The sequence below is a fragment of the Podarcis melisellensis genome (genome assembly GCF_964234715.1).
Source record: "Podarcis melisellensis genome assembly, chromosome: 16".
Lineage (NCBI taxonomy): Eukaryota > Metazoa > Chordata > Lepidosauria > Squamata > Lacertidae > Podarcis > Podarcis melisellensis.
In genome coordinates, this window is record NC_138533.1 from 3,606,548 (window position 1) to 3,632,266 (window position 25,719).

At 48.9% G+C, this 25,719-nt stretch overlaps 2 protein-coding genes across 10 annotated transcripts in view; one reads left to right on the forward strand and one right to left on the reverse strand.

The window, feature by feature from the left end:
* SETDB1 (SET domain bifurcated histone lysine methyltransferase 1) overlaps positions 1-2,598 on the forward strand; it is a 40,370-nt gene extending 37,772 nt beyond the window's left edge. For all 4 annotated transcript variants that reach the window (XM_081891325.1, XM_081891328.1, XM_081891327.1 and 1 more), the window contains exons 21-22: positions 532-620; positions 2,214-2,598. In XM_081891325.1, the coding sequence (XP_081747451.1) occupies positions 532-620; positions 2,214-2,331 (207 nt within the window). In that variant the 3' untranslated portion in view covers positions 2,332-2,598. The remainder of the gene's footprint in view (positions 1-531; positions 621-2,213) is intronic.
* A 2,523-nt stretch (positions 2,599-5,121) lies between these two features.
* The window catches only part of CERS2 (ceramide synthase 2), a 161,206-nt gene continuing 140,608 nt past the window's right edge, over positions 5,122-25,719 (reverse strand). For 5 of the 6 annotated variants that reach the window (XM_081891827.1, XM_081891825.1, XM_081891824.1 and 2 more), the window contains 9 exons: positions 20,389-20,562; positions 17,405-17,522; positions 15,156-15,274; positions 14,600-14,657; positions 14,434-14,484; positions 13,455-13,547; positions 11,916-12,044; positions 10,741-10,847; positions 10,120-10,348 (listed from right to left, as the gene is read on the reverse strand). In XM_081891827.1, the coding sequence (XP_081747953.1) occupies positions 10,135-10,348; positions 10,741-10,847; positions 11,916-12,044; positions 13,455-13,547; positions 14,434-14,484; positions 14,600-14,657; positions 15,156-15,274; positions 17,405-17,522; positions 20,389-20,561 (1,062 nt within the window). In that variant the 5' untranslated portion in view covers position 20,562 and the 3' untranslated portion in view covers positions 10,120-10,134. Of the gene's footprint in view, positions 7,111-10,119; positions 10,349-10,740; positions 10,848-11,915; positions 12,045-13,454; positions 13,548-14,433; positions 14,485-14,599; positions 14,658-15,155; positions 15,275-17,404; positions 17,523-20,388; positions 20,563-25,719 lie in introns of those variants that run through there. The other variant, XM_081891829.1, reaches the window with a different exon arrangement.

Genomic DNA, 25,719 nt, shown 5'->3' on the forward strand with positions numbered 1-25,719 from the left:
CGCAACCCCAGAGTCGTCCGTGGCTGGACCTAATGGTCAGGGGTTCCTTTACCTTTATCTTTTACCCATATGTTTAAAAATTGATGTGGGGTTTTCTTTGCCTGTTATTTTAACTTTTCAAAAGTTAAATTAAATTGAAAAGTTAAATCTTAAATTGTTGCTAATTTTTCTTATTTTTTCATATGCTTATACTTTTTAATGTTTTTATATAAATTTTATATATATAAAGTGGTAGCTTCTAGCCGTTTTTATGTTATGTTGGTGGTGGCATATAAACATCTTCATCCAGTTTTGTGTTTTAACATTTGTTAAAAGAAGAAAAGAATCCCTTTTTTTTTTAAGGGGGCATATTGTGGTCTGCTAAGGAAATTCAGCATTTTATGTCTGAGTATATTTCTGAGTTAACTTCTGTTGATGATACTTTCACACTTTTAAATACCGTTTTGGCTAGATACAAGCAGCTCTAAAATACATTGATGTCAGTTGGCACAGAGGTTTTGCCTTTCTGATTTCGCTCCTTTCTCTTTCCAGCATAGCTGCAGTCCTAACCTCTTCGTCCAGAACGTCTTTGTGGACACCCACGACCTCCGTTTCCCATGGGTGGCCTTCTTCGCCAGCAAGTAAGCACTCTCCAAAAAAGACCAGCTTCTCTCTCTCCGGTCGAGCCTCCCTTGGGCCGCATCCGCACCAGGCATTCAAAGCCCCCTTCCACCACTTTGAACACTCAATGGCTCCCACCCTCCGAATCCTAGGAACTGTAGTTCATCCAGGGTGCTGAGTGCGATTAGGTTGTTTTATTTTTAAATTTTCAAAGATCTTTATTGAAACTTAACATATATACATAATAACCCAAATTTCCAATGAGTCCCTCACATAAAATATAATATATAAATTACAACAGCTGCATAATTATACACTTAATTATAAAACCCACCTCCCACCCTCTACTTTCCTCCACAGCAATTTGACTTCTTTATATTTCTTTCTACCTTTTCCCCTTGCATTCTATAATAAATTATTTTTGTTAAATTCTGATTTTTCCTTCTTTATATGTTTTGTTATTGCTTACATTTTTTTATTCTAAGCCTATTAACATGTCATTTTTAGAACAATATTTTGACATATAATCTTTGAAATGCTTCCACTCCATTCTTAACTTTTGATTTGATTGGTATCTTACAATTGAATTGAATTTTGCCAATTCTATATACTCAATTGATTTACAAATCCACTCTTCCTTTGTTGGTATGTCCTGAGATTTCCACTTCGTAGCAATCCCTACCCTGGCAGCTGTTGTTGCATATAAAAAGATTGTTTTTTTCATATGTGGTATTAGGAGGTCCCGCCCCCAGAACTACGATTCCCAGAGTTCCCTGGGAAAGAGGGGTCGGCTGTTAAACTGCTCTGGGAGAGGACTGGGGGGTGTCTCTTGGCACCCACAACAAACTACAGTTCCCAGGATTCCACTTGCCAGTGGTTGGTAGCGAGGAGTGTTACTGCCTGTGGCTGCAAGGGCAGAGCGTAGCCATGATGGTTAGCAGCCATCAACACCCCTCTTTATAGTGGGCCATCCCTGTCTCTTGTGGCAGGGAGTTCCACAGTTCAGCTAAAGAGGTGCTTTCTTTTGTCTGCCCTTACTCTTCCAATCTTCAGCTTCTAGTGTCATGAGGGAGGGAAACTTTAATGTGCCCACTGCCCATGCCAGGTGTACTTTGATATTCTAGCAAGTCACCTCTTCCCCCCCCCCCCTATACCAGGGGTAGGCAAACTAAGGTCCGGGGGCCAGATTCGGCCCAGTCGCCTTCTCAATTCGGGCCAAGGATGGTCTGGGAATCAGCATGTTTTTTACACGAGTTGAATGTGCTCTTTTATTTAAAATGCATCGCTGGGTTATTTGTGGGGCCTGCCTGGTGTTTTACATGAGAAGAATGTGCCCTTTTATTTGAAATGCATCTCTGGGTTATTTGAGGGGGCATAGGAATTAGTTCATCCCCCCCCCCAAATATAGTCCGGCCCCCCCTCCACAAGGTCTGAGCCACTCTGAGCAGCCAAGTGCAGCTGCACTCTAGATAACGACATGGTCTCACGAGTCCCATTATGCCCATTTTACAGGTGGGAGAGCAGAGGCTGAGTCACAATGCTGTTCACCCAGAGAGTCTCTCCCATTCTAAGCTGCCATTTCAAAACCGCAAAACCCTTTTTCCTTCTTGCAGGAGAATCAGAGCCGGCACCGAACTTACCTGGGACTATAACTACGAAGTTGGCAGCGTGGAGGGCAAGGAACTTCTGTGCTGTTGCGGTGCGATTGAATGCCGTGGACGTTTGTTGTAAGATTTCTTTCTCCCGCTGCCCCCTCCTTTTTTTTAGGCAGGGGGGCGTATTTCATGAATTTTTTTAAAGTTCTTTTTTTTAAAGCCCTTTTCGGTCAGTGGAGCCCCCCCTTACCCACGTCTTGTTCTCTGTTTGCGGGCTCATCCATTTTCGGCGCCGCGTTGTCGAGGGCATGGTTCTGTGTATGGTGTTTTGCAGAGGACCGGCCCCCGCTCCTTTCGTCGTTGTAAAGCAATAAAACCATGTTTACTCTCGATTTCAAAAGACGATCTGCTCCTGAACCTTTTATTATTATTTTTTTTAAAAAGAAAATATAACACGGGGCAGGGCAGTGGAGGTTTTTATGGGGAACGATCTTGTGATCCAGGGATTATTCGGCATCAGGGCCCAGATACGATTCCCGTGAGGCTTTCCATCGGACTCTTGGAAGGAAGGGGAAGAGCTCTCTCTGTGTGTTTATCAAAAGAAAAGCTGGCTTTTCCCAGAGCACGGTTTAAACAACAGAAAGGTGGTGTTTCGTGCATCTGCAATCCATTATCTCTTTGGCGCATGGGTGAGTGTGGTTCAAGGCTAGTGGTCCGTGCCCCCTCAGGGGCAGCTGCGGGCCAGATTCCTGCATTGCAAGGGGTTGGACTAGTCGATCCTCGGGATCCTTTCCCACTCTGTGATCACCTGGAGATGCCAGGGATTAATGCAGTGATGGATTCCTCAACATGAATGGCTTTCAACCGTTAAGACAAATTCATGGATGATACGGTCTGCTTCCCTACCATCGGGAGGCAGTAAAAATGCCTCGGAATACTCCCAGTTCAGGAGGAGAAAAAGCGAAGGACTAAACCATGGGTTGGCAAACTAAGGTCCACGGGCCGGATCAGGCCCAGTTGCCTTCTGGATCCGGCCCACTGATGGTCTATGAATCGCTGCATGGATTGGCAGCGCATGTGTTCTTTCCCTCTCCCTCCCCTTGGTGGCGGCACCTCCTCTCTCCCTCCCTCCTCCTGGATTCTCCCTGCCCTGCCTAGGGAAGGAAGGAGGCTGGGCTTTGTTGGTGCCAGGAGTAGCAGCGCTCGAGCAACCGCCATTTTAAGCAGCCCCTCTCCGGAGCCCTTTGCACGCCGCTCATCGTCCTGCCGCCACCGCCAGCCCCTGCTGCTCGCAAGACACAGGTAAGCAGCCACCGGGGCTTGTCCATAGCTGTCAACATTTTCCCTTTCTTATGGGAAATTCCCTTATTCCGAATAGGATTCCTCACAAGAAAAGGGTAAAGTTTGACAGCTATGGGCTTGTCCGGTGCTGTGGAGGAAGGAAGAGTCGTGGGGGTGTGCAGCTTATAGTCTGGCCCCCCACAGGGTCTGAGGGACAGGGGACCGGCCCTCTGCTGAAAAAGTTTGGACTAAACCCTACACAAATGTGGAGTCTCTTAAGGTTGCCTTGTGTTCCTCATTCCTGCAACTCCAGCAGCCAGGCTGGTGTCAAATGTCTTGCTCTGCCTTCTTATGGACAACATCAGCGAGGCACATTGGGGGGGGGAGGTCTTGTCGTTCTGGGTGGTCCGGGACTCCCATGCGCACTGCCCAGGTTTGCGTCCTAGGGAGGTCACTCTGCTACTGCTAGTATGGCAGTTTGACTTCACCCCAGAGGCATACTCCATTGTCTTGTTTGAGACAGACAAATGCAAACAGCAGCAGTATCGGTTCCAGGGAATCGCATGTGGGGGTCATTTTGCTGCTGTGTTTGGGTCCAGATCGTGCGCTTCCCATCAGGGCATCTGGAGAACAGGGTGTTGGACTGGATCGGTCCCTTTGGGCCTTGCTCCAGCTGCAGGGCTCGTCTGGTATTCTTACGGAGCCTCCTGGTCCAGAGGAAGTCAATCTTGATTTCTAAGTTCTTAAGGGTGTTTAATGGGACGCAGGTGGCGCTGTGGGTTAAACCACAGAGCCTAGGACTTGCCGATCAGAAGGTCGGCAGTTCGAATCCCCGCAACGGGGTGAGCGCAAGTTGCGCGGTCCCTGCTCCTGCCAACCTGGTAGTTCAAAAGCACGTCAAAGTGCAAGTAGATAAATAGCGGAAGGTAAACGGTGTTTCCGTGTGCTGCTCTGGTTCGCCAGAAGCGGCTTAGTCCTGCTGGCCACATGACCCGGAAGCTGTACGCCGGCTCCCTCGGCCAGTAAAGCGAGATGAGCGCCGCAACCCCAGAGTTGGCCACGACTGGACCTAATGGTCAGGGGTCCCTTTACCTTTAATGGTGTTTAGCCCTTGGGAGAGCAGTCCTGCTTTAGCCTGACCTACTGTGGCTTATTGAAGCTGAGACTGGGCTAGGCGGGCGAACACAGGATGTATCCAACTGAATTTGGTTCATTCAGACAGGAGTAAATTCTCTCTCTTCTCCCGTCTCACCCCAACTGTTTCCCAAAGCAGTCCCAAAACAAATGGCCACATGCCCCCTTGCAGGGCTGGCATTAGGAATTGCCCCACTAATTTATGCTGGAAGCGTTTGCAAACACCGTTGTGCCATTTAAAAAGCACCCTTGGTTATGTGAACTTTCCCAACGGTAATTCCAATCACCAGATATTTTTTTTAAACAGAAATTTATTAGTCTTATTTAGGTTTTAATATATTTTAACTTTTTTTTCTTAAAAAAAAGAACACACATTTTGGTCTGAAGATAGGTTAATGGTCCTTTTTTGTAAACCTCCCCCTACCCCCCCCCCCAAAATGCCCTAAGGCTAAGGCTAGGGAAAGAATAATTGCAATTTGATCCTACAGGTAGAGCAGATATTCTTCAAAACTGTCTTTCTCTGGAGTTTTTATTCCAGCTGAAGCCAAAAGATTTTTCTCGTTTTGGTGCTTGAAAAACCCTATCTAATAAATTAAAACAAAAATCAGCGTCTCCTCCTCTGGGAGTGGTAAAAGGCAAGTAGACTACATAAAAGTGGGTGTACCTCTGTGGGTGTTTTTTTTTTTAATAGGATGAGAAAAGGATCGTGGCGTTGGGGGCAAAAGGAAAGTATTGCATTCCTAAGAGAAGGAATGCAGGGGAATAAAGTGAAGCAGTGTGCATTGAATTAAATTCTCTACAGGAGGAAGGTGGTGCAGTTTAGAGAAAGCTTTTTTAAGAAAAGGAAAATAAAGACCATCACTGAGTTTTCAGCCTTCTGGCATCATTGACCTGTCTGAATTAGCTTGCCGAAACATCTCCCCCACCCCAAACAAACTAAAATACCCAGGAAAAAAGGTGAGTAAATCCTCCATGATCTCATCTGAACATGATCTCCAAAAAATAAAACACTCTACCTGTGATTTCCTTCCCTGTGGACTCACCGTAATCCAATCACTTCTTTAATTAAATACTTTTTTTTGCAATTTAAAAACCTCTTCCTATCGGGCTGGGGGTTGCAAAGGCAGTGGTCAAAACTCCAGGGCCTTACAAGTGTGGGGGAGGGGCACTGGGCATACCTTGAGGACCAGAAGACGTATTTATCCATCTCCCTCTCACCATTTGTTTCGCTGCAGCTAAGAAAACAGGGCCAGGCTTTGCAAAGGAGTAATATGGCTTCTACGATAACCAAAAACGGATTATCGAAAGGCTTTGGAGTTAAGGCAGGACCGGTGGTGGGACTCCTGGCCTGGTTTCTAAAAAGGTATCAAGACACAGTTGGATAGATGTGCTCAGAGGAGATGGGAACTGTAGCGCCGCACCGACGGTGCCTGCTTGACTCCGTTTCCCAACTCTGGCAGAGCGAAGGCGCAGGGATTGTCCTCATAAGCGGCAAAGGCGGATTGGGGCGGAAACCCCAACCTTGCCCTCTGCTACACCCCACCCGCTAGTACCCAAAATATTTGCTTTTTCCACACACACACACCAAAAAGGGATTACTTGTGGAAAGAAAATATTTGTGCCCATGATATAGCAGATCTGGGGGGTGTCGGGAAAAGGAGGCTTGAGAGCCCAGCCCAGCTTTCCTGACATGTTTACAAGCAGGAGGGCCTTTGGTCTGGGGAAGAGAGGCCTCGATGAGGTCTAGAAACTTGACAAGTGGAGTACTTTCCCCGCAAGTGTTGGTTCCTTTCGAGTGTGCTTGGAAGGAAAAAAAGACATGTGTCTTTTCTGGGGTGGGGCGGAGAAGTTGCTCTTTGCTTGCCCCATTTTGTGGAGGGGTTTTGGGTGGGTGAGGAGGGGGTTGGCAACGTGTGAGGGGGTCTCAGGACCGCTTTCCAAGGTGGATTCAGGGCAGGGGCTCAAAGAGGCAAGGGCAACCACGCTCCCAAAACTCTGCCGTTCTTCCCATACATAAAGGGTGCTGGGGAAGAGAAAAACGAGCACTGTTTGCAAGCTGCAGAAAAGGCCGCTCGCTTTGCCCCCAAGAAAAGGGGCAAGTGTCTCAGGATCCCGTCTTGAAATGAACCTGGCGCTTCTTCGGGTTCTTGAGAGGGTCCGAGGATGGAGAGAGGAGCTGGTGGGGCGGCAGGGGGCTGTGCTTCCAGCTGCAGCTCCCCAGAGGAAGTTTTGTTTTCTTTTTGGCTTCAAGAATGAAAATAAAGATCTGGGCTCTGGCGACAGACGGGAGTCCCCCCTGGAAGCGGAGGAGGCCTGGGTACCGAAAATGGACGTCGAGCGATCAATTGGCTTTCACCCGGTGGTTATTGTTCAAGACCGGGTGCCCGTTGCTCAGGGGGCCGTTCTTTGTGGGTGCTGAGGCAGCTTTCTCTTCTTCCAACTCCTCCTCTTCCCCGGTGTTGTCCGTCTCGTCACGATCGCTGCGCTCATCCTCCACCACCTGGAGGGGGGAGAAACCCAGGTCAGGAAATGAGAGCGACTCAGACACTTCCCTGGTCCTGAATGGGGTAACTGTGCCCCTGAAGGACCAGGTGCGCAGCCTGGGAGACATTCTGGACTCACAGCTGTCCATGGAGGCGCAGGTCAGTTCTGTGTCCAGGGCGGCTGTTTACCAGCTCCACCTGGTACGCAGGATGAGACCCTCCCTGCCCGCAGACTGTCTTGCCAGAGTGGTGCATGCTCTGGTTATCTCCCGCTTGGACTACTGCAATGCGCTCTACGTGGGGCTACCCTTGAAGGTGACCCGGAAACTACAACTAATCCAGAATGTGGCAACTAGGCTGGCGACTGGGGGCAGCCGCTGAGACCATATAACACTGGTCTTGAAAGACCTACATTGGCTCCCAGTCCATTTCCGGGCACAATTCAAAGTGTTGGTGCTGACCTTTAAAGCCCTAAACGGCCTCAGTCCAGTATACCTGAAGGAGCATCTCCACCCCCATCGTTCAGCCCGGACACTGAGGTCCAGCTCCGAGGGCCTTCTGGCGGTTCCCTCCCTGCGAGAAGCAAAGCTACAGGGAACCAGGCAGAGGGCCTTTTCGGTGGTGGTGCCCGCCCTGTGAAACGCCCTCCCACCAGATGTCAAAGAGAAAAACAACTACCAGACGTTTAGAAGACACCTGAAGGCAGCCCTATTTAGGGAAGCTTTTAATGTTTGATGTATTACTGTGTTTTAATATTTGGTTGGAAGCCGCCCAGAGTGGCTGGGGAAGCCCAGCCAGATGGGCAGGGTATAAATAATAAATTATTATTATTATATTATTAGTACTACGTAGGGCTTTTAAGGCAATCAGGAAGTTAATGTGTATCTGAAGAAGTGTACATGCGCACGAAAGCTTATACCCAGAACAAACTTAGTTGGTCTCTAAGGTGCTACTGGACAATTTCTTAATTTTATTTTGACTGTGTCAGACCAACACAGCTACCTACCTGAATCTAGGAAGTTAAGTGTGACCAAGAGACAGCGGCAGCGGAGCAGGAAATTAAACGTGACCGAGAGATGGGAGTCTTTGACCCTGGTGGTACTCCCGCTTTTGGAAATCCTTCCCCCGACACAGTCGTTAAAATCTTTTAGGTATACCAGGCTCGTTCCAACCCACCCACCAGAGATTTTAACAATCATTCATTTGGGTTATTATTATTTTCTGATGTTTGGAAGCCGCCTTAAGGGCCAATTGGTGGAAGAGCCTTTTCTTTTTGAAATGAAAATAACTTCTTGAATACATAATCCTTTGCATTCCCACTTGAAGAGGTGGAACGGGAAATATTCAACCAATATTCAGAATCTCATTTACCTTTCCAAAGGGTGCTGTTGTTTTTTTAAAGTTACTTTTATTTACCGTAATTTATTCACGTCCTGCCTTTCCTGAATGCAGCTTGAGATGGGCTTGCGATGAAACTTAAAAGCACAGAGGAACAAATTAAAACCTACAAGCAGCTTTGAAAATCGATTTGATGGGTAATCAGGCAACCTGCGGCAATTAAAAGCCACTCACGGCCTGAAATGGCTTTCCTTATAACGGAAGTGTTGAGGATAAGCCACGCAGCAGATCTTTTCTACATAAAATCCCAAGCTCTAACCCGCAGAAATTGCTTCTGGGCGCGGCAGAATCTAGCATCCTGCACAACTCAGCTTCCGTTACCAGGAAGAGGAAAACCTGAAAGTAAGTTGCTAGCCCTCATGAAGACAAGAATAGGGTTAAAAATGGGTATGGTCACAGAGAGACGGATTCAGTTCCTCAGTGCAAAATGAAGATCCCAGTGTGGCACAGCGGCTAGAGAAGGGCAACCTTTTTTAGCTCCACATACACAGGTCCTTATCAGGGTTGGCCTCCTGGCCAAATACTGACAGGTGGGTACACCTGTCCACCTGATGCTGTAATGGCATCAGGTGATTCAGAACCTCATAGCCCAAAACTGGGACTTCAAACCACCACTAGGGCATGACCAAAATGGAGTTTCGGCCCTTAGAAATGAGTGCTTGAGTTTTGATTTTTCCTCATCCCTCCTTGTACCTTTCCCCTTGTATGTTGTTGTGGTTTTTTTTTAAGACTGTAGGCCTTCAGGTAGGGACTGTCTTGATTGTACGTAAGCTGTGCCCCCTTTGCGGGAGCCTTTTTGACTGAAGAGTTGGGTGCAATTGTTCCAAGCAAGAAATAAATCATGGGTAGGCAAACTAAGGCCCGGGGGCCATATCTGGCCCAATCGCCTTCTAAATTTGGCCCATGGACGGTCTGGGAATCAGCATGTTTTTACATGAGTAGAATGTGCCCTTTTATTTAAAATGCATTTCTGAGTTATTTGTGGGGCTTGCCTGGTGTTTTTACATGAGTAGAATGTGCCCTTTTATTTAAAAGGCACCTCTGGGTTATTTGTGGGGCATAGGAATTCGTTCATTTTTTCTTCTTCAAAATATAGTCCGGCCCCCCACAAGGTCTGAGGTACAGTGGACCGGCCCCCTGCTGAAAAAGTTTGCTGCCCCTGTAATAAATCAATAAGGGCTTTTGTTCTGAATCTTGCAGAATTGGCAGCATTTAACACCCCTGCTTCCGGCTCATCCGCAGCCAACGCAGGACTGAACCCCACCCACCAGATTGGCATCAGCTGCTGGGCCAGCAGTTTGGAGAAAAAGATGTCATTGGCCCAACTGGAATCATGACGGGCCAAAAGTGGCCTACAGGCCGCAGGTTGCCGACCCCGGGGTTAGGGAGACCAGGGTTCAAAATCCCCATTTGGCCATGTAGCTCACTGGGTATGACCTGGGGGCAGTGTCTGTCTCTTAGCTTGGCCCACCTTGAAGGTTGTTGTGGAGAATACGGAAAGTCGGAGAACCACGTAAGTAAGTCCCTTTGAGGAAAAGTGGGACCGCAATAAATAGATATATTTTAAACAGAGTTGCCCTCTGGGTTGGTTGGTTTGTCTCTCAAACACCAAAAAAAGAGTTGGTCTTCTCTTATACCTCCTACTAGACAAAACACGAATTGGGGAAGGGTACCCAAAAAAAACATCCCAATACCCAACTTGCCTTTCCAGTTATGAATTTCTGGGCCATCCGGATAATGAGGTACGCCCAAAATATGTGCAGCGACTGCAAAATCACCATCATGAGGTTGAAGAAATAGTAGCCAAAGAAAGCTGGGTATATTTCCAAGGGGTACACCATGGTGCAATGCAGGATCCTGTATAATTCAACATAAGGAATCAGATCAAGAAAAATCAGAATACAGAAAGCACATTGGTAGCTTACCCCCTCACAGAGCTACAATTCCCAGCGCCCTTAAACTACAATTCCCAGGGTTCTGTGGGTAAACCAGGGGAACAGCATGGGTGTGGCCTAATAGCAACTAGCAGATTATATTCCCCTACAAACTGGCCCACATTTATTCATCAGCCGCGACTCCTGTATTGCAGAGGGTTGGACTAGATGACCCTTGGGGTCCCTTTTGCCACTCTATACTCTTCTGTGCTTCTGTTCGCCCCCTCCCACCCATTCTCTCTCTCCCAACAGCGCCTCGACGGGCAGACGTCCAACAGGTAAACCTCAGCCACACGCCGCACACGTAGCTCTCACCAGAACGGAAGGATGACGAGCCGCGTGACGATGAAGATGGTGGCGAAGACGATGAAGATGTTGTTGGACATGTTCTTCCAGCCTGCGTAGTTGAACATTTTCGCCGACTGCAGAGACACAGAGAGAGAGAGGAGGGGAGGCAATATTTACAGGCAGCCCTGAGCTCAGGGATCGGGACCGGCAGCGAGAGACGGAAGATGCTCTGGCTATGAAGAGCACGATGGGAGCATCTCCTTCTCGTGGGCAGGATGCGGCCCGTGGGGGTTCTTCTACCTGTCTCCCCTGGGTCTCTCCCAGGGCCGGATTTAGGTTTGATGAGGCCCTCAGCTACTGACGGTAATGGGGCCCTTTTATATGTCCAGCTGTCCTTTGTCAACAACAAATTGTCGCTGGTTTTTTTGGGTTGAATATATGCTATATGGCAATTTATGGGCCTAATAGGTATCTCAAGCCATTTGCACATCACAAAATATGTATTTTATCAAAGTAATTGTTGAAAAGTCCATGCAGAATGCAAAGTCCATGCAGAATGTAAGCACTCTATATATAGAAATGAGCAAACCAGTGATATTTTAGGGAGCAGGCTAGCATCATAGGAGCCTACACAACACAAAACACTCTTGCTGTAGGCAGGCTTTATTTTATTAGTTTTTTATCTTATATTTTGGAAATGTACGTCCAGTTTTTTCCCCTTTAAATTTTTTTGGGGCCCCCCAAGAGAGCGGGGCCCTAAGCTATAGGCCATTTAGCTTATACGTAAATCTGGCACTGGTCTCTCCCCACACCACACACTTCCCTGGACCTGTTCCACCCCCTAAGTGTTTCCCCCCTCGGCTGAGAAGTGTCTTTGACCGCTTGGGGGGACAGACCACGGAGTAGAAACCAGCCGACAAAATCAAAGCAAACTGCTCTTGCAGCAGCTCTGTTAGGGGTTTCAGGCAGATATTATTCCCAGTCCTACCTGGAAATGCCACTGGGACCTTCTGCATGCGAAGTGGGTGCTCTAACCACTGAGCCCCACAGCCCTTCCTGGACATGCCGCCATTTAATTATGTGTTTTTAAGAAGTGACGACCGCATGCAGCACAAGGCGTCCAGAACGGGGAGAGTCCCTAAGTTGAGTCGGACCCGTGGGCTTGAGCCCCTGTGAGGGAAGAAGGGGTCCCGATCCCTCACCTCCAGCAAGTAGTCCGAGGAGTCGTGCAAGGCCATGATGAGAGTCCCGGCACGGATGTAGTTGGTGAACCAGGAGAAGCTAATCAGGACGATGGTCGCTACGTGGTGGATGACCTGTTCCTTGAAGTCCTGCCCAAAAGCAAAAAATCAGCCAAAGCGTAACGGAAAATACCCATTTCCCCAGAAATCTTTTCAGGCTGTTTCATATATTTTCTTTTACACTAAGTTAACTTAAAGGTAAAGGGACCCCTGACCATTAGGCCCAGTCGTGGCTGACTCTGGGGTTGTGGCGCTCATCTCGCTTTATTGGCCGAGGGAGCCGGCGTACAGCTTCCGGGTCATGTGGTCAGCATGACTAAGCCACTTCTGGCAAACCAGAGCAGCACACAGAAACGCTGTTTACCTTCCCGCCGGAGCGGTACCTATTTATCTCCTTGCACTTTATGTGCTTTCGAACTGCTAGGTTGGCAGGAGCTGGGACCGAGGACCGGGAGCTCACCCCGTCACGGGGATTCGAACCGCCAACCTTCTGATTGGCAAGTCCTAGGCTCTGTGGTTTAACCCACAGCGCCACCCGCGTCCCAAGTTAACTTAGATCAGTTATTACAAACCAGGTTTTTTCAATTCTGAATTGAGAGGAGTTTGGATTTAACTGTATTATTATTATTATTATTATTATTATTATTATTATTATTATTTTATTTTATTGTTCTCTTCATATGTTACTGTGCTTTCAAGACTACACCGAATGCAATGCTTGTTAACGTTTAACACTTGTGTTTTCCTGAGCCTCTCTGAGCTCAAAATTCATGGTCAGAGAAGCAGTATACAGTCGTACCTCAGAAGTCGAATGGAATCCGTTTCAGAAGTCCATTCGACTTCCAAAATGTTCGGAAACCAAGGCGCGGCTTCTGATTGGCTGCAGGAAGCTCCTGCAGCCAATCGGAAGCCCCGTCAGACGTTCAGTTTTCAAAAGAACATTCGAAAACCAAAACAGTCACTTCCGGGTTTGCAGCGTTCGGGAGCCAAAACGTTTGAGAACTAGGCTGTTCGAAAACCAAGGCACGGCTGTACAAATATTTTATATCTGTCTGCATTGAAACCCATGGTAGGGTTGATGCCTCTGTGCTGCTAAATTGAAATTTTTATATGTGTATTTAGACCTGTTGTGTTTCTGAGAGTGCCAGTTGCTTTGAACTGATTTTTCATATTGTGTCTCGATTTCAACAGGTTGAAGCAGAGCTCTCTTGAGTACCGACCCTCAGGCCCCCTTCCACCTCTAAAATCCTATTTTTCTTTCATGTACTTTCCCCCCACTTATTTTTTAGCTATCCTGGAAGTTTAATGATAATACTCAACCTTAGGCTGCCACCAACCCGCAGTGATAATATGTGTATCTCGTTATGGATATGTATTATTATTTTTTGTTAACTTTGTTGAATCTAAAAAAACAAGATCAACTTCCACCGATCAACTGCAGACCCAGCAGCAAAGGCCAGAGGCCGCCTGCGCTCCCCGTGAGCCAAGCCTCCAACTCACCTTCCTCTTCACGTCCGAGGCGATGCTGAACAGCAGGGACCAGTAAAACGAGAGCTCAATCATGTAATACCAGTACTGGGACGGCAGCAGGTTCTGGTGGAGGGAGGGAGGAAAAAACCCTCAAATATAGCCAGGTCGTTCCGCGTCCTCAGCCAACATTTTTTAAAAACCCAGTTTTGTGGCCTCCCCATCCCAGGGAATTGTAAGAACACAAGGAATCTCCTGCTGAATCAGACCAAAAGGACCATCTCTCCTGTTCTTCCGGAGCGCGTTCTTTTCCTCTGCCCTCCTCATCCCTCCCTTCCTTTTGTGTCGTGCCTTCTTTGACGGCAAGCTTCATTTATCTAAAAGCATTTTTTGCCGCTTGATGTTTCACAGTATCTCTAAGCAGTCGACTGCAGCGGAAGGATTTCGGTCATCTCGATCTCGCTACAACCCCCCGCCGTTTGTGCTCCTTGTTTCATGGTTTATTGTAGATATTTGTGGATTTTTCTTGTTTGTTTTTTTACAAAAAAAGATAAATCCAAAGGTTGGGTATATATAATTTCTAATGCACACACCACATGAACACACAGGGCTGTCCCAGCTCAATGTGCTCGCGAACCCTGCCTACCCCCCCACCAACCCCCCTACCCCATTGCCAACCCCCACCCCGTGATTTTGCACCTCACCAAGCCGTCCCCTCGCAGCCGCATCAGGCCCACATTCTCACAGCTCTGTCAAGCTCTCTGCACATCCTCAGAGATACTCTGTGTATTCCCCCACCCAGCTTTATTCAAACCTCTGCTGTTGTTTAAAACCAGAAATTTCTCTTTTAAATCCTCCCTGATTTCATGCAACTCCAGCATGGTGACACCGCACTACAACTCTCCCCCCCCCAAACAAAGGCTGCGTGATGACAGCCTTAGGTTTCTATATGTATATGAAGATATACCTTTTTTTTTTTAAGCAAAGTTTGCAGCGTAAAAACTTAGCTCACCTGTGTTGGGTATCCTTCCCAAACTAGCCTGAGGTTGTAGAACCAAGGTTTCTGCAAGTTCGGGAGACAAAGGAGAAAAAGACAGGAGCCGGTTAAGTGTCAAGAGGACTCGGCAGAAAAGGAAACTCCCATTTCCCGCCTTAGGTTGAGGAGGAAATGTACTCACGTCAGCTATGACGGCCGTGCCAGCAATGAAAGCAAGAAGGTAAAAGGTGAATCTCCAACTGGAAAAGGAAGCACAAAGTCTTGTTTCTCATTCCCTGAGCAAATGAAGCATATGTTCTCGGGCATGTCAAGAGCGCCACTGGGGGCATGCAGAGTGCCTCTGACGACTGCCAGGAGTGGTAGGGCGAGAGGCAAGGAGACGAACAATAGGGGGAGCCAGAGAGCCAATGGATTGGTTGTAAGGAAGACTCCAGCTACTAAACATTTTGGAGTCGTGTGGCAGTGACACTCGCAAAGGCAAAGCTGTGCCTGAATTTGTCACCCTGTAGGTGTTGCTGGGCACCCAGCTGCCATCGGACAGCATGCCCAATGGTCAGGGGCATTGGGAATTGGACTTCTGGAGTGTTTTGGCAGGCAGAGCGCGTTGAGGAAGGCTGGCCTGGGGCAGCCAGCTGCCGACCCCTAATCCAGCGATGCTTTTGCAGATGGGAAAGCGTGCGTGGGGCTGGGGCAAGCCTGCTATTCACCCAAGCCGCACCACGGTGCTGCAGGCCTACCTGGCCTCCCGGAATTTCTTGAGCAAGCTGGGCCGGTCCTGATTGCGCCGCCGACGGAACCAGCGCTCGACCTGTCGTGGGGTGCAGCCGCTTTTCTTCGAGAGGCCCTCGATGTCTGCCTGTGGGGGCAGAAAAACAGGGGCCCATTCAGAGAGAAGCGAGGGAGCTCATGGAAGAAAGCCACTTAAATGCAGACAGCAGCAACATTTGCTTTGCTTTGCCATTTCTACCTTGACACACTAGATTTCTAAGTGCGTGGATCCCATGCCTCCTTCCCGGAAAAAGCCACTGGTTTTGATGAAAGCTTCCAACTGGGGGGTCCTGTTTTGGAAAAGACCTCTCTAGTTGCAACATCAGCCTGGCAAAGACTTCCTGATTTGAAGATGTGCTGGTTGGGCCCAGAAGTTTTTAATGCTTAAGAACTCAGTTGACCCAATACAGTTTCCTAGCTGCTTTCATGCTGGAGTTTTGCAGACCTTCGATTCCCCCAAAATTTTATATTTTATACGGTTGGCTTTGGGTCATTTGTGTCCTGCAGCTCTGGGAATCTTAATAAGGGGACATTTCCAGGCCAAGAACACCAGGGATTGAACCCGAGATCTTCTGCTGCCAAATTTACGCTGCTGGGATGACGAATTTAGGGAAACTGCAGGGGTGAGCACACCGCAAGTGCAACCGAGGAACCTCCCCCTGGGAAAACCATCTTCCATTCAACAGGGGGAAAGAATCCCCTCCTCCTGCTTCTGAAAACACGGGTTTCTCCCGGCCCTACCTATAGAAGCTATTGGTAGCTGGGACTTTCTGCGCTCTACCGGTGAGCTACGGCCTGTCCCCACCTTCATCCAGATGGAAGCAGCAGCGATTCAAGAAGGCTCAGATTTGGTTCGGGAGCTGCCAGCTGGCAAAGCCATGCAGGAGATGTAAAGCTTTTTGCTCTCGTTTATAGGCTTAATTTGGACGCGGGTGGCGCTGTGGTCTAAACCACAGAGCCTAGGACTTGCTGATCAGAAGGTCAGCGGTTCGAATCCCCGCAATGGAGTGAGCTCCCGTTGCTCAGTCCCTGCTCCTGCCAACCTAGCAGTTCGAAAGCACGTCAAAGTGCAAGTAGATAAATAGGTACCGCTCTGGCAGGAAGGTAAACGGCGTTTCCGTGCGCTGCACTGGTTCGCCAGAAGCGGCTTAGTCATGCTGGCCACATGACCCGGAAGCTGTACGCCGGCTCCCTTGGCCAATAAAGCGAGATGAGCGCCGCAACCCCAGAGTCGGTCACGACTGGACCTAATGGTCAGGGGTCCCTTTACCTTTATAGGCTTATTTACCCAGATGCACAAACTGGGAGTTCAGAGCGTATGTCGCCAACAAGTATTGGCACGGGCCGTGTGGTGCCAGCAACAAGCCAACTGAATTTTCAAGAGGCTTCATTCGGACGCCTTGGTGGCATAAATGGCAAACGAGAGGCTTGGGCCATCAGCTCTGGCAGAAGACCAGCTCCATTAGGTGCCTTCTGACCCAGGACTTTTTCTATGCCAGCTAGTCACTGCAAGAGTTACTATTTAAAAAGTGGCACCTGAGCACGTTTTTCCTCTGCCCTCCCTGTCCCTTCTTCCTCGTGTGCCGTGTCTTTTTTCTTTTCTATGACTGTAACTTTGCGGACAGGGACTGTTTTGTTTTAATTGACTGGACGCTGGGAGCCTTTCTGGCTGAATAGCGTTGGGTACAAATGCTCTAAATGAGAGAGCTGAAAGAAACATTTTCCATGTCTCCGGGTAGAGGGTGACCTTCGAGTCTCCTCTGTGAAAACCTCCTCTCACGTATTGTGAAAAATCCTGACCGCTACCACTGTCACACCGTCCATTTAAAGTACTACAATACGCCCGCCACACAGGAAACCTTGGTTCCCTTTACAGAGCTAAAATTCCCAGAGTTCTCTATGTTTTTAGCGGTTCCTGTTTTTATCTGTTAGCTGCCTTGAGTCCTGTCAGGGGAAAAGGAAGGGTATAAATTATTATTGTTATTATTATTATTATTATTAGGGATGGATCGTTAAACCGCTCTGGGAATTGTTGCTCTGTAATGGTATGTGAATCTTCTAAGAACTCTCAGTTCCCAAACTCACAAACTACAGTTCCCAGGATTCTTTGAGAGGAAGTAATGGCTGTTTAAAACAGAATCATAGTATTTAAATGTATGATACAAAGAACATCCCCACTTCCTTCCTCTCTCAGACACGGCTTCCCTGGCAAAGTTACCTGTTTGGGGTGTTTACAGGACGTTGTATAAAATTTCTCTAGGACGGGATTCGGAGTGGCTTTTAACCGCACTTTCTCCTTGACGTTCAAAAGGGCCGCTAGCGGAGTTGCCACGTATCTGGGGGGGAGAAGAGAACAACGGAAAGGGAAGAGAGGGGACAAAAGAAAAGAAACACAATGTTAGGATTCTGCAGCAGTTTCCGGTGCTAAAACAGAAACGGCCGTTAAATTTTACGGACTTCTGCAGCAGGGCTTCCTTTGAGGAAGGCCTGAGCGCCAAAACCATCAGATGTGGCACAAATTAACGGAGGAAGCTGGCTTCATACAGAGTCCGACCACTGGAGTGCATCCAGCTCAGGACTGCCTACACTGACTGGCAGCCGCTCTCCAGCGGTTCAGACAAGGAGATCGAGCCCAAACTTTTCTGTCTCCGAAGCAGAGGCTCCACCCCTGATCTACAGATCTTCTTTTAAAGCAATACTAAGATTCCAGTCCTCATGGTCCTGAACGTAGGACCGATTTAACATTTAACTTGTTGGCAGGCTTTGGGCATGGAGTCTTTTTCCAGCCCAGTCCTGGGGAATTGCTACAGCCCTCTTTCCAGGAAAAAAAAGCAAGATTCTAGTCCTCATTCTGCATAAAGGGCTGAATTGAATGCAAACAGAGGAGGCAGCCTTATACTGAGCCGGACCCTTGGTCCATCTACCTCAGTATGTCCTGCACTGACTGGCAGTGTCTCTTTGGGGTTTCAGGCAGGGAGGGGTGTATTCACAGCCCCACCTAGAAATGTCAGAACTCGAATCTGGGACCGTCTGCATGCAAAGCAGGGAACTGGGGATCCCAGTAGATGCTGGCCTCACATGAATTCATAGAATTGTAGGGAACCCACAGGGTCATCTAGTCCAACTCCCCTCCCTGCAACGCAGGAATCTCCGCTAAAGCATCCAGGACAGATGGCCATCCGACCTCTTCACCCCACATAAACCCACAAGGCCACTCCAGTCTGCAGAACTGCTGCAAATCCCCCCTAATACTCGCTCTGCATTTGTGGGAAATCCTGTTACACTTTGGAACTCCCTGCCTATTGATGTCAGGCAGGCTCTTTCGCTGAATTCTTTTCAGCGCCTGAACCTCTTTGTGCAGGCAGGCCTTATCCAGACGTGTGGAACGCCTGCAGGCATTTTAATCCGGGTTTTTGGCTTAGATTATTAAGTGAAGGTTTCCAACAGTCACCCTCCTCCATCTGAGATAATCTCAGGGTTTCATTCCCTGCTTCCCCGCTTTACAATCAAATAATAATAATAATAATAATAATAATAATTTATTATTTGTACCCTGCCCATCTGGCCGGGCTTCCCCAGCCACTCTGGGCAGCTTCCAACAAAGATGATAAATACATTAAAATGTCACACATTAAAAACTTCCCTGAACAAGGCTGCCTTCAGATGTCTTCTAAATGTTAGGTAGTTGTTTATTTCCCTGACACATGATGGGAGGGTGTTCCACAGGGCGGGTGCCACCACCGAGAAGGCCCTCTGCCTGGTTCCCTGTAACCTCACTTCTCACAGGGAGGGAACTGCCAGAAGGCCCCTCAGAGCTGGACCTCAGTGTCTGGGCTGAATGATGGGGTTGGAGATGCTCCTTCAGGTCTACTGGGCCGAGGCTGTTTAGGGCTTTAAAGATCAACACCAACACTTTGAATTGTGCTTGGAAAAGTACTGGGAGCCAATGTAAGTCTTTCAAGACCGGTGTTATATGGTCTCGGCGGCCGCTCCCAGTCACCAGTCTAGCTGCCGCATTCTGGATTAGTTGTAGTTTCCGGGTCACCTTCAAAGGTAGCCCCACGTAGAGCGCATTGCAGTAGTCCAAGCGAGAGATAACCAGAGCATGCACCACTCTGGCGAGGCAGTCCGCGGGCAGGGAGGGTCTCATCCTGCGTACCAGATGGAGCTGGTAGACAGCTGCCCTGGAAATAGAATTGACCTGCGTCTCCATGGACAGCTGTGAGTCCAGAATGACTCCCAGTCTGCGCACCTGGTCCTTCAGGGGCAATTTTACGAGAGGAATCCAGTAAGGCCGTCCTAAACTGAGCCTCTGGAGATCTGCAGTGCTGAAGGGATTTGTTACAAGGGGGTACACAGCCCCCAATATCCCCCCTTCAGCCTGCCCCCCAACCCACCCCCCTTGTTGAGCCTATCCTAGAGCTAAATGGCAACTCTTCTCATGCTCTCTCCAACATTGCTGCACCGTAAAAAATAACATACACACAGAGGCCAGCCTCTAAAACAATGCTCTGATTGTCTCCATCTTTTGTGGAGAAGGAGGGGGGTGGTGGAATGGTCAACCGCGATAAATAATTGCTCTTTAATTCTCCAGCCTGGCCGTCTCAGGCCAGTCCGCGGGCACTGCTGACTTCATCGGGATCGTCGCCCCCTCCGCAGACAACCGCTGTCAGGTGACACAATGCCACAATTATGCCAACGGCCCACGGCTGGGTCAAGGCTGAGGCCAGAGCCTTGCTGCCTCCCCCCCCCCCGCCCGATTTGCCTCCAATTGTTTCCTTAGGACTTGGCGCGGGATCCGGGCACAGGGAGAAAAGCGCCTCGCCTTTGCCCCAAAACTCTCAAGGAATCCGCAGCGCCTACGCAGGGCCGACCCTCCTTCCCAGGACGAGCGGTCAAGAGTTTGCGGCTTTCCGTGGGGACGGAACAGCCTGGCAGCAGGATCAGGCCAGAAAAGGTGCATTGGGTCCGGCGTGCTGTCCTCGCGGTGGCCAAATGCCCCTAAGAACCGAGGAATCCAGATAGACTGCCCCTGGACCTGGAGGCTCCACAAGCGTCTCTCTCTCTTTTTGTTGTTCCAGCCAATCAGAAATTTGCTGGGTGTTGACCCAGTCCCCACCTCACAGCCTAGCCTACTACGCAGGGACCTCGCTCCTTGTCCCCCTTCCCCCTGGCTTACCCCCAATAGGCCATCGTACTCACGTTTCAAAGAGGTGCCTGATGATGAGGAAGACAAACGCTAGAGGGATGGTGATATACAAGTCGCTGGACTTTGGGGCCACGCGGCCTTCGCTGAATTCGACGTCCGCCCAGGTGAGGTTGGACGGCAGCCAGAGCCGGTCCCACCAGAAGTAATTGCATAATGTCTGGAACATCCTGAGAAAATGAAGAAAAGAGAAACAGGGTGAGTGAGGAAAGGCAGTTTCCAGCTGGGAGAGACGACGGGTAGACGGCTCAGAGCCCATGTTCACACCATGTACAGTGGTACTTCGCATTACAGATACCCATTTAAAGGTAAAGGGACCCCTGACCATTAGGTCCAGTTGTGGCTGACTCTGGGGTTGCAGCGCTCATCTCACTTTACTGGCCGAGGGAGCCGGCATACAGCTTCCGGGTCATGTGGCCAGCAGGACTAAGCCGCTTCTGGCGAACCAGAGCAGCGCACCGAAACGCAGTTTACCTTCCCGCCGGAGCGGTACCTATTTATCTACTTGCACTTTGACGTGTTTTCGAACTCCTAGGTGGGCAGGAGCAGGAACCGTGCAATGGGAGCTCACCCCGTCGCAGGGATTCAAACCGCCAACCTTCTGATCGGCAAGTCCTAGGCTCAGTGGTTTAACCCACAGCGCCACCCACGTCCCATACCCTGAATTAGTACCTCAGGTTAAAAACTTTTCTTCAGGATGAGAACAGAAATTGCGCGGTGGCAACAGGAGGCCCCATTAGCTAAAGTGGTGCTTCAGGTTAAGAACAGTTCCAGGTTAAGAACGAATTAAGTTCTTAACCCAAGGTACCACTGTATTTAAAGCCCTACGGTACCACTTTAAATGCCCGTGTCTCCCCTCCTGCAAAGAACCCTGGGAACTGATGTTTGGGTAAGGGTGAGGAGTGTTGTTAAGAGGGGAACCCCAACGTTTCTCTACTACAGCTACAATTCCCAGAGCGGTTTATCCATCAATCTCTCTTCACAGGGAGTTCTGGGAATTGTAGTTCAGCGAGAGGGAATAGGTCAGGCACCCCCAAACGTGGCCCTCCCGATGTTTTGGGACTACAGTTCCCATCATCCCTGACCACTGGTCCTGTTAGCTAGGGATGATGGGAGTTGTAGTCCCTGGAATACGGGGGTCTCTCTCCTGACAGCTCTCAGCATCCTTAACAAACTCCCAGAATTTCTGGGGAGGGGAAGGCATGCCTGTTCAAAGTGTCATCGCAGAGCTTTGAATGCATGGTGCCAAAGAAACCAAAGTCAAAATAGTTTCCCCTTTATTTAGAGTGATTTGTTTCTACTACACCAGAGCAAGGAACCATTTCCCCCACAGCTCTGGGGCCACATTGACTTGCAGATACCTCCACCCCCCCCCGGGGTGGCAGCGGGCAGAGCCAGGGGCAAAAGTGGATGGAGCCAGAGATGCAGGTGATCCCTTTGTCCAGGGGACAACGTCCCAGCCATGCAACTTCAGAGGGTTTCAGCCAATGACAGCAGACTCACCGGAAACAGTGAAATATTCAGCACAACTAACTTTGGTCCATTGATTTCAATGGGTTTACTCAAAGTAGAACTTAGTTGTAAACCAAACAAGGGTTTCTAGGCACACACACCTCTATCCGAACAAGCAAGGGGATTCGACATGCTTGAATAATAATAATAATAAATAATAATAATAATAATAATAATAATAATAATAATAATAATAATTTATTATTTATATCCCGCCCATCTGGCTGGGTTTCCCCAGCCACTCTGGGCGGCTTCCAACAGAACACTAAAATACAATAACCTATTAAACATTAAAAGCTTCCCTAAAAAGGGCTGCTTTCAGATGTCTTCCAAAAGTCTGGTAGTTGTTCTTCTCTTTGACATCTGGTGGGAGGGCATTCCACAGGGCGGGTGCCACCACCAAGAAGGCCCTCTGCCTGGTTCCCTGTAGCTTTGCTTCTCGCAATGAGGGAACCGCCAGAAGGCCCTCGGAGCTGGACCTCAGTGTCTGGGCAGAATGATGGGGGTGGAGACGCTCCTTCAGGTCTACTGGGCTGAGGCCGTTAAGGGCTTTAAAGGTCAGCACCAACATTTTGAATTGTGCTCAGAAACATACTGGGAGCCAGTGTAGGTCTTTCAAGACCGGTGTTATGTGGTCTTGGTGGCCGCTCCCAGTCACCAGTCTAGCTGCCGCATTCTGGATTAGTTGTAGTTTCTGGGCCGCCTTCAAAGGTAGCCCCACGTAGAGCGCATTGCAGTAGTCCAAGCAGGAGATAACCAGAGCGTGCACCACTCTGGCGAGACAGTCCGTGGGCAGGGAGGGTCTCATCCTGCGTATCAGATAGAGCTGGGAGACAGCTGCGCTGGACGCAGAATTAACCTGTGCCTCCATGGACAGCTGAGAGTCCAAAATGACTCCCAGGCTGCACACCTGGTCCTTCAGGGGCACAGTTACCCTGCCCTTCCCAGTTCAAAAACTGGGCTCAGGGCAGCTAACAACAAATTTAAAACAATTGATGCAACAACAAAAAACAGCATAAAATTCAGTATGAAACATGAACAACAATAAATTCAGAATTCAAAAAATCATTTTAGGGGGGAAAGCCATCCAATAAACATTAGACGATCACCAGGGCTAGCTGGCTAAATTAGTCCTATTTAGGCCAGCGAGGAGAGCAGGGGAGAATTAGCTGTGGGATCTCAGAGAGGGTAATCTTCATAAAAAGGGGAGGGGGAAGGAAGGAAGGGGAACGAAAGATCAGGCTAAGTTCAAGTTGAAAGCCAGGCGGGATAGCTCTGTCTTACAGGTCCTGCGGAAGGACATGCGCACAAGGTCAGCCATTCCTGCGGGGCTCTCGTGTTAGGAGAGCGTCTGTAAGTTTCTAGTCCTCAAGAGAGGAGACCTGAAGCCCAACCTTTGCCCTGGGCAAACCTGCCCTGGATGCAGCCAGGCTCAAAATACGCTTTGTGTGGATGTCGTAAGGACACGCGATGCCTGTTAATCTCTGGGCGTGTGTTAATAAATGCTCGGTGTTAATAAATTCCCATTCTGCTTAAGTGTGCATCGCGTCGCGGCCAATGAGGAGCAGAGTCCACCGACTGTGACCTTTGCCCGTCATGTGGGAAGAGAGATTGGGCAAACTCCCATCTTCTGTCCTCTTGCAATCTCTGCCTCCCTCACACACATGAACACAGACCCGGTAGATATGCAGTTAACTCCAGTTTCTATCCTCTGCTTTCCTGCTTGGAATGGCTGCTTTAAAAATATATATATATACAAAGAGCCCTTTTAGCTGGAGCGGGTCAGTTGCCCACCTGCTCCGGCCTCCTGCTCTCGCTGTGGCCAAATGCCCCAAATAATAATAATAATAATAATGATAAATTTTATTTATATCCCGCCCTTCCCAGCCAAGACTGGGCTCAGGCCAGCTAACACCAGGTATAAAACAACTGATTAAAATACAACATTATTATTGACCGGCTCCCTCGGCCAATAAAGCGAGATGAGCGTCGCGACCCCAGAGTCGGTCACGACTGGACCTAATGGTCAGGGGGCCCTTTACCTTTAGGCCCTGCCTGCTTCCCTGTGGCAGGGAGTTCCGCAGTTCATCTCCATTCTGTGTGAATGAATAAGTCCTTCCTTGCCCCAAACCTTCCAACCTTCTTCCTCGGATCTCCGCGAGTCCCGGTGTTGTGAGAGAGGGAGGAAAATCTCCTCTCTGCCCTATCATGTTGCCTCTTCCTTCTCTCCAAACCAAAAGGTCCCAAACGCTGCCCCCTTTCTTCAGATGGGAGCAATTGGGACCAGGACCGTGTCTGGGCAGAACTTTTCCTTTCCCAAATTGGCATCGCCACAAACCTCTCCAGTCTTGCCCTGACTTGTGGCAGCAAATCTTACCACGTCGGGGGCTTCATATTCAATGTTTTATTGATTAGGCGCGAAGTCATGTTTGCAAATGTTCCCCTGACCACCAGCTATCTCTTGTCTCTCTTTCCCCTGCCCTCTCAACGATGCATTTCATGTCAGAGAACCGTAGAATTGGGACCCTCAGGGTCATCTAGTCCAACCCCCTACATCGCAGGGATCTTTTGCCCCACGTGGGGCTCTCGAACCATCAACCCTCAGAGTCTCCTGCTGTCGTTCTCTGCGAAGTTCAGCAACTGGGACAAAATTACATCTTGACCCAGTTGGCAAAAAAGTCTGGGGTTTTTTGGATGGTTGAACAGGGTCAAATTCTGCCTGAGCTGCTCCAGACCGGTCCTGTGTGGGCTGGCAGCGCCATCGATCTGTCTGCGGTGAGATGGTGTGTCCCTCTCCATTGTAATTTTGGCACTGGGGTGTTTTCTTAATCATTAGTTCTCTGTGTTCTTATGTTCTTATTCTCTTATCTTGTCTGGCCTTGCCTTCATTTACTCCTCTGCAAGGCAAAGGAGCCTTCCTAAGGTGTTGCCAACCATGTTTGAAACTCAAGATATATAATCCAGTCACGAAGGAATCTCTAAGCGCCGGGTTCCTCTCCTCTCCCGGTGGGGTGATGGTGATCATTTCTATACCGCTTTACATTTTGAAGAACAAATATCAAAGCAGTTTACAACACATTAAAGCGTCGAATAAATCAATCCAGAACCAAAATCAAGTCAAGCTTCCAGAAAAGAATATTCCCATCTCCTTCTCTAAGTGGCATTTTGCTTTCCCATTTTTATTTGCCTCCTTAATTTATAGAGCAGAAGTACTCTAGGAGAGAGTAGTGAGAGATTTTACTTTCCTGGGCTCCATGATCACTACAGATGGTGACAGCAGCCACGAAATTAAAAGACGCTTGCTTCTTGGGAGAAGGGCAATGACAGGCCTAGACAGCATCTTGAGAAGTAGAGACATCACCTTGCCAACAAAAGTTCTGTTAGTTAAAGCTATGGTTTTCCCAGTAGTGATGTATGGAAGTGAGAGCTGGACCATAAAGAAGGCTGATCGCCGAAGAATGGATGCTTTTGAATTCTGGTGCTGGAGGAGACTCTGGAGAGTCCCATGGACTGCAAGAAGATCTAACCTCTCCATACTGAAGGAAATCAACCCTGAGTGCTCACTGGAAGGACAGATTGTGAAGCTGAGGCTCCAGTACTTTGGCCACCTCATGAGAAGAGAAGACTCCCTGGAGAAGACCCTGATGTTGGGAAAGATGGAGGGCACAAGGAGAAGGGGGCGACAGAGGACGAGATGGTTGGATAGTGTTTTCGAGGTTACCAGCATGAGTTTGACCAAACTGCGGGAGGCAGTGGAGGACAGAGGTGCCTGGCGTGCTCTGGTCCATGGGGTCACGAAGAGTCGGACACGACTA